Source organism: Canis aureus, chromosome 11, assembly GCF_053574225.1.
Source record: "Canis aureus isolate CA01 chromosome 11, VMU_Caureus_v.1.0, whole genome shotgun sequence".
In the NCBI taxonomy this organism is placed as follows: Eukaryota; Metazoa; Chordata; class Mammalia; order Carnivora; family Canidae; genus Canis; species Canis aureus.
The window spans coordinates 38,173,113-38,181,544 of NC_135621.1; the positions used below are offsets into that span (position 1 = coordinate 38,173,113).

The 8,432-nt window shown below is 43.3% G+C and overlaps 1 protein-coding gene across 1 annotated transcript in view; it reads right to left on the bottom strand.

Moving 5' to 3' along the window:
• The window catches only part of LIMS1 (LIM zinc finger domain containing 1), a 146,955-nt gene extending 144,066 nt beyond the window's left edge, over nt 1-2,889 (bottom strand). The window contains exon 1 of the mRNA XM_077914860.1: nt 2,731-2,889. Coding sequence (XP_077770986.1) covers nt 2,731-2,762 — 32 coding nt within the window. The 5' untranslated portion in view covers nt 2,763-2,889. The remainder of the gene's footprint in view (nt 1-2,730) is intronic.
• Nucleotides 2,890-8,432: the final 5,543 nt, after the last annotated feature.

Consider the following 8,432-nt stretch of genomic DNA (forward strand, 5'->3'; position numbering starts at 1 on the left):
GAAAACGTGGAGGTGGGTGTGGTATAACATGGCAACATGAGGGATCCTTGTGGTGCTGGAATTCACCATTCTATATTTTGACTGTGGTGATAATACATGCACTAACTACTTGTGATAAAATTACACAGAAATACACACACACAGATGACAACAAGTAAAATTGGAAAATGTGAGTAAGACTGATGGATTTTATTACTACCGGCAACATGGTTTGTGATATTACACTACAAAATATTATCATTGGGGGAAGCTGGCTAAAGGATACACTGGATCTCTCTGAATTATTTCTTATAACTGCAGGTGAATCTATCAAAAATTTCAATTAAAGAATGCATAGTCATGTTCATAGCAGAATTATTCACAGTAGCTTACAGTAGCTTAAACACAGAAGCAACCCAAGTAACCATCAAAGGATGAATAGATTAAAAAAAAAAATGGGGCAGCCCCAATGGCCCAGCGGTTTAGCACCGCCTTCAGCCCGGGGTGTGATCCTGGAGAGCTGGGATCGAGTCCCATGTCGGGCTCCCTGCATGGAGCCTGTTTCTCCCTCTGCTTATGTCTCTGCCTCTCCCTCTCTCTCCATGTCTGTCATAAATAAATAAATAAAATATTTTTTAAAAAAATGACTGGTATATACATACAATGGAATATTATTCAGCTCTAAAAAGGAAATTCTGACATGCTACTACATGAACTTTGAGTACATTGTGCTAAGTGAATGCAATAAGACAATCACAAAGAGACAAGTACTGTGTGATTGATTCCATTTATGTGAGGTACCTGGAACAGTCAAAATCAGAGACAGAATACAGAATAGGAATTACCCAGTGGCTGGCAGGGAGGGAGGAACAGAAAGTCGTTGTTTAATGGGTATAGAGTTTTGGTTTTGCAAGGCAAAAAGAATTTCAGAGATGGATGGATGGTGAAAATTATCATCCAACAGCATGAAGGTGCTTAATACCAAAAAAAAAAAAAAAAAAAAAAAAAAGGAGGAGGGATAAAGGACAGACACTAGATCTGGGAGGTGTTCAAGGGTCTTAAAAGGAACAGTTTATATTCTCTATACTGTGCATCCACTATATCATTATTCTTAATATCATATATATTTTTAATTTTCTATCGACTTAATATTCAATACATTTTTCAAAAACTGAAAAAGCAGCCTTGATGAAGTGGTACAAATTATTAATGTTATTAAATCTTGACCGCTGAGCTTCTTGCTACTTGTGATGAAAAGGGAGTCCTGCTGCATACCAAAGTAAGATAGCTGTCTGCAGGAAAAGCACGCATCCCTGAGCGCTGAGGTGAACCAAATGCTTTCTTCATGGTATACCATTTTACTTATTAATGATAAACTATCATTTTTAGGCTTTTTTAAAAAGATTTTATTTATTCATTTATAGAGACAGAGAGAGAGAGGCAGGCTCCACGAAGGGAGCCCGACGTGGGACTCGATCCGGGGTCTCCAGGATCACGCCCTGGGCTGCAGGCGGCGCTAAAGCGCTGAGCCACCGGGGCTGCCCTCATTTTTAGACTTTTGTTTTGCAGGCATTTCTTGAAACTCAAATGAGTCCCTCAGTTTGCGGGGAAGCAATTGACAGTAGTTTCCTGCCAATAACACAAATCAAACTTTCAAGTGAAATTCAGAATGGTAGAAAATTTGTTCCCACTGCCTCTAGTTTGAGAGGTTCTCAATACCTAACACGTTTCTAATGCAATCAGTGGTAATGTTAACAAATATTATCTAGCAGTATTGTGTAATGAAATGTGTCACCATTTGGAAGATCTGCCTAAGTCTACGAACGATATTTTCCAAATGACAAACATATGACGTTACAGTGGGTAACGAGTCCATTCAAACTGCAGGATAGAGCAAAGAATTTTGATCTAGTTACAGTGTGAAAAGTTCACCTGATAAAGCTTCAGATTCCAAATCCAAACGAATCTCTAAGAAACTACCATTTACCCAGTTTGGGTGTATCCACAATTATCTGCAAAAGCTTTTAAAAACACTCCCCCCATCCCCAACGAGGTATTTGTGTAAGATCAGATTTTCTTCACAGTTTAGCCAAAAACACACGGCCAACAGAGTGCAGAGCATTTAGGAAATTCTGGTTGTTCTTCTACTATGCCAGACATTTAAAAGATTTGCAAAATGTAAAGGAACACCACTCGTCGCACTACTTTTTGTTTAGGAAACTACTACTTTCATAAAAATGTGTTATGTCTGCTAACAACACATCATGGATTCGCTGTTTCTTTACTGAATAAGATACGTTAAATGTCTGGGTTTTCACTCGTGATCCAGTAAGTACCTACAGGCGTCAGCATCAGAAGCAGAAAGTTCTTTATTTTCCAGAGCTGAGACGAGCCGTTGAGAGCGGCTGGGGTGTGCACAGCGACCCCAGGTCCGCAGACACGTGCGGAGGGGCGCCCAGGGGTCGCGGCCGCCCCCAGCCCCCAGCCCCCAGCCCCCGCGGGACCTCTGACCGCCGCCCCCCCGCCCCCCGCCCCAGACCGGCCGGAGCGCCCCGGGGGAGCGCGGGAGCCGGGCGGCGCGGCCGGCCGGGCCTGCAGACGCCGCCGCGGTGCGCGAGGGGCTGGGGCGGCGCGCGGGGACGCAGGCCGCCCGCCCAGCGCGGAGCCGGGGCCGCGGGGAGGCCGGCAGTCGGTCCGCCGCCGACGTGGCGGGGCCGCGCGCAGCGCAGTCCGGCGGGGCCCGGCCCTTACCTGTTGGTCATTCCTGCCGCCACGCCCAGCATCTCCGCAGGCGGCCGTCGTCCCTCCGCACGCCGGCTGCCGGGCCGCTCCGACCGCCGCCTCCTCCCTCGCGCTGCGGCCGGCGGCGCGCTGGCGGGCGGGCGGGCCGCTAGCAGGAAGGGGAGGCGGGCGCGGGGCGGGGAGGCCGCCACCGCCTCCAGCCCTCCGCCCGCAAATGGCCGGGCGCGCCGCGCGGGGGCGCACGCGGGACAGGGCGACGCGGGGGGGCGCGGGGGGGCCGCCAAAGCGGGAACCCGGCCAAGGCCCCGCCCCGGCCCCGCCCCGGCCTAGGCCCCGCCCACGTCCGGCCCGGTTCCCCGGGCATCGCCTCACCTCCGACCGGTCCTCGGCCCCGCCCAGTCCCCGTCTGGCCCCGCCCCCTCTGGGTCCCCTCTCCAGGCACGCGCCGGACACCGTAGGGGGCGGGGCCGCGGGCGGGGGCGGGGCCGGAGCGGGAGGCCTCGCGGGAAGCCGGCGCTCCGGGCGGGCGTGCGCCCACGGGGCTGTGCCTCGGCTCTGGGAGGCGGCGTCGGCCGCGGGGTCAGGAGGCGGGCGGGTGTTTCCTTCTCGGAGACTCCGCTGGTCTTGGTCGGCCGACGGGCTGCAGAGCTGTCCCCGGTGTCTGGGTGGGCGGGCCTGGGTGTCCCCCTGGGACGGTGGGGCCGGCGCGTGCACTCGGGGGGTCCCGGTCTGCGCGGCCGCCGCCGGCCCCGAGCGGCCTGGGGGGCGGAGGGTTTCGCGGGCTGGCGGATGGGGCTGTGCGGCGGCCCGCACCCCAGCCTCCTCCCCGTACCGCGTCTCGTTCTCTTTGCCCGTCATCTCCAGCCGACCCCGAGGTCGGCCAGGGACTGGGCATACGCATAAAGAGCTCAGAGCCCCGGGCTGCGTAGCCAGGCTTACTCTCCCTGGCACCCGGTGCTCAGCGGTTGAGCATCTGCCTTGCGCTCAGGGCGTGGCCCCGGGTCCTGGGATCCAGTCCCGTGTGAGGCCCCACAGGGAGCCCGCTTCTCCCTCTGCTCTCTCGTCTCTCATGAATAAATAAAGTCTTTTTAAAAAATAGCTAACAAGTATATGAAACGATACTTTATACTACTCACCATTTAGGAAATGCAAATCAGAACCACAGTAAGGTACCACCTCACCCCCATTAGGATGGCTACCCTCAGCAAGTATGGGTGGGAATATGCCGAAGTTAGCAACCTGTGCACTGTTGCTGGGAATATAAGATGGTGTGGCCACTGTGGAAAACAGTATGATAGTTTATCAAAAGATTGAAAATAGAAGTATTATATGATCCAGCAATCCCACTTCTGGGTATATATACCCAGAGAATTTAAGAGAATTTAAAGCAGGATCACAATGTTCATACCATTACCCACAAGAGTCAAAAGGTGGAAACAACCCAGATAGCCATTGAAGGGTGAATGGATAAACAAAATGGGCATATACACACAATGAAGTATTAGTTGTAAAAAGTAAGAAAATTCTGACACATGATACAACATGAATGAACCTTGAGAACATCATGCTAAGGGAAATAAGCAGACACTAGAAGACAAATACTGTATGAATGAACCCACTTTTTTGGAGTCCCTAGGGTGCTCAAATTTATAGAAACAGAGAATAGAATAATGGTGGGTAGCAGGGGTTGGGAGAGGGAAATGGGAGAGTTATTGACTAATGGGTATAACATTTCAATTTTGTAAGATGAAAAAGTTCTGGAGGTTGGTTGCACAACAACGTGAATGTATTTAACACTACTGAACTACACACTTTAAAATGATTAAGTTGGTGGGATGCCTGGTTGGCTCAGCAGTTACACGTCTACCTTCAGTTCAGGGTGTAATCCTGGGTTTGGGGTTTGAGCCCCACATCCGGCTCCCTGTAAGGATCCTGCTTCTCCCTCTGTCTGTGTCTCTGTGTCTTCCAAGAATTTTTTTTAAAAAAAGGTTAAGGGCAGCCCCAGTGGCTCAGCGGTTTAGCGCCGCCTTCAGTCCAGGGCCTGATCCTGGAGACCCGGGATGGAGTCCCACGTCGGGCTCCCTGCATGGAGCCTGCTTCTCCCTCTGCCTGTGTGTCTACCTCTCTCTCTCTCTCTCTCTCTCTCTCTCTGTCCTTCATGAATAAGTAAATTAAAAATCTTAAAAATAAATAAATAAAAAAGGTTAAGATGGCAAATTTTATGTCATGTATGTTTTACCTCAATTTACAAAATAAAAAGGCAGATGATATTGCAATAATAATTAACTCTATGAAATATTTTAAGTAAGGAAATAAAGCAAGGGAGACAAGTTGGTTTAGTATGCTATCATAACACACACTTACCCACTTGTATATGTACAAATATCTGGAATGTTAAGATATACAAGAAACATAACAGGAATTGGATCTGTAGAAGGACCGGGGATTAGGAGTGAGGAGGGAACACACACACAATCTATATTTCCTTAATGGAGTATTACATATTCATCAAAAATTTGTTGTAAGACTGTATCAATACAAGAAAATATGTAATATGATTAATTGTATGGAATAACTTAGACATTTTATATATGGTGTGTGATTTATAAGTAGGTTAAAATGCTTAGAAATTGTGTTTTGCTTGAGTAACAGTTTATGTGAAGTTTTTCTACATTTGTTTTTCAGAAAATTATGTGTATTGATTTTTGGAGAAAAACATGAAAAAAATGTAAAGGCTTCATTTGTCTTGATTTCTCATCTGTCAACTTTCACCTCCCACTTCTTTTTGAACAAGCTCTTATTTGTTGCATGTATACGATTCAATAATTCATCTTTTACTTCATCTTTAAAAAGGGGATCACAATCGCTTGTTTAATTGTTATGCTTGTATTACATAAGGCAGATTTCTTTATGCAGTAGTTTGCTTCCAACATGCTATAGTTTGTGATCAATTAATCTTGCCATTATTTCAGGATAGTTATCTAAAACCTGTGCCTTCTTCTTGGATTCTGATTGGTGGTTTTAAAGTAGTAATTCATTTTTGTCATAGTTACTGTTCTGTGGAATGTACTGTCTGGGGAAGACTACTCTCATAGCTGACCAGTGTCTGTCACAAAGACATGGAAAAAATATTATCTGTAGGTCTTGAATGCTAAATTAAATTTCTTATTGCTCATGTTTCTACAGTTTCCCAGGATGAAAACACAGATGTTCCCATGACTGTTGCATTCATTTCTGTTCTGTCATTACTCAGCTTTCAAAATGAAATTTGGTATTTGTAAGTTCATATGTTATATATAGGTATATATACACACATACACAAATCACATTTTTGCAAGCATTTTGAAGGTTGTGTTCACAATAAACATTTAATACAGTTTTTCCTTTTTTCCACCTTCATTAACTTCCAACAGATAACCATATAATAAGATGGCAAGGAAAAGGGCATTTATTTGTCCCAAAATTATGGATTATCAACCACTATACTGCTTTCTATGTCTATGAATTGGGTCATTCTAGGTACATATAAGTAGAATCATACGATTGTCTTTCTTTCTGTCCTTCCATCCTTCCTACTTTCTTTCTTTCTTTCTTCTTTCATGTAAGTTCTATCCCCAACATGGGGCCTGAACTCATGAACATGGGCCCAAGATCAAGAGTTACATGCTTGGGGCACCTGGGTGCCTCAATAGTTGAGCAATTGCCTTTGGCTCAGGTGGTGATCCCAGGGTCCCAGGATTGAGTCCCACATTAGGTTCCCTGGGAGCCTGCTTCTCCCTCTGCCTCTGTCTGTGTGCCTCTCATGAACAAATAAATAAAATCTTTACAAAAAAGAGTTGCATGCTCTACCCACAATGCCAGTGCCCCCAGCATCTGTCCTTTAGTGACTGGCTTATTTCATTTAGCATAATAATATCCTAAAGGTCCATCCATGTTGTAGAATGTGTTAGAACTTATTTCCTTGTTAAGGCTGAATAATATTCTACTGTATACCATATCTCAGTTTTAGAGCTGGAATTTATATACTGTGATACCAAAGTTACATATATATGTGGGGCTCATTATATTCTGGGCTCATTATCCTAGTCTGTTAGTTAATTCATCTATCTTTGCAACCCCTCTTAATTAGTTTTATATAATTGTTGATATTTGTTAGGGTAAGTCCCTGGTTCTTGATTTTCTTCTTCAGAAGTGCCCTCGCTATTGCCTTTTCCTGTCCTATGTGCATTTTGCAATCATTTTATGAGGTGCCATAGAAATCCTATTACATTTTGGTTGTAATTGCTTTGATTCTATAGATTAATTTGGAAAGAACTGACATCTTGTGATGCTGAATTTCTCTACTCATGAATCTATTCTTTCTATTTACTTAAGTCTTTAAAATATATTTTAGTGAGTTTTGTGACTTTCTTTCTAGGGATGTTGCATTTATTACATTTATTCCTAGTACTTGGTATTCTCTGATTTACAATAGTATCTTCCGGTTGTTTGCTGATAGTACAATGAAAGTACAATTGACTTTTAAAAATATATGAATCTTATGATCAGACAGCTTGCCAGGTGCTTCTATTTTTTTCTAATATTGAGCCATAGCTTTTTGTGTGTTTAATGTTAACCGTCATATCAGCTGTAAATAGTAAATTTTATTTTTTCTTTTCTAGATCTTATTCTTGTATTTTCTTCCTCTTACTTTCTTGTACTATCTAGGGCTTTCAATGCCACATGAAATAAAGTGAGCATCATTTCTGATTTTAAAATGAATGATTCTAATAGTGCCCAGTTAGGATGATGTTTGTGCCTCATTTTTCATACACATTCTTTCTCTGTATAAGAATTTTTTCTCCTATCTTTAATTTACTAAGACTTTATATTAATATATGTTGAATTTGGTCAAACGACTGTTTTCTTTTTTATCTGTTAATGTAATAACTTATACTTCTGGATTTTCTAATATTAAACTATTTTGCATACCTAGTATAAACCAATTTGTGGTGTATTATCTTCTTTTATGTATAGTTGAAATCAATTTATTAATTGAATGTTGTTTCAGAATTTTTAGAACTACAGCTGACTCTTGAAAATGCAAGGGTTGGGGCACTGACCTCCCACACAGGTGAAAATCTGAAAATAACTTTGACTCCCTCTAAATTTAACTCCTAACAGCCTATTGTTGAACAGAAGCCTTACCAATAACATAGTCAATTAATATATATGTTGTATATGTATCCTATGCTGTATTTTTAGAATAAAGTAGGCTAAAGAAAAGAAAATGTCATTAAGAAAATTGTAAGGAAGAGAAAACACTTACAGTACTTTAGTGAATTTGTTTAAAAATGCACATAAAAGTGGACCTGCACAGTTCAAACTTGTGTTGTTCAAGGATCAACTGTACAAACAACCATCATAAATTTATTATGTGTTTTTTAGGCTTTTAGACTGAAAACATGATATTGTATATTGTAAGTATGTTAAGAACCCTCATGGTGGTGACTTATGATTGTTTCTTACCCATTGATTTCAATTCTGTTAACATACAATAGTTGACTTTTCTTGTTCAGAGTTGACATGAGCTATATATCTTAAGATCTGAATAAGAGACCTGCGTACAATTAAGTGTTTAATGAAGCTGCTTCAAATTTCAATCAATACATTTTAATGCTATTTGTATATTATATTTCATTCTTTAAGAAGATTCTGTAACAGAGATGCAC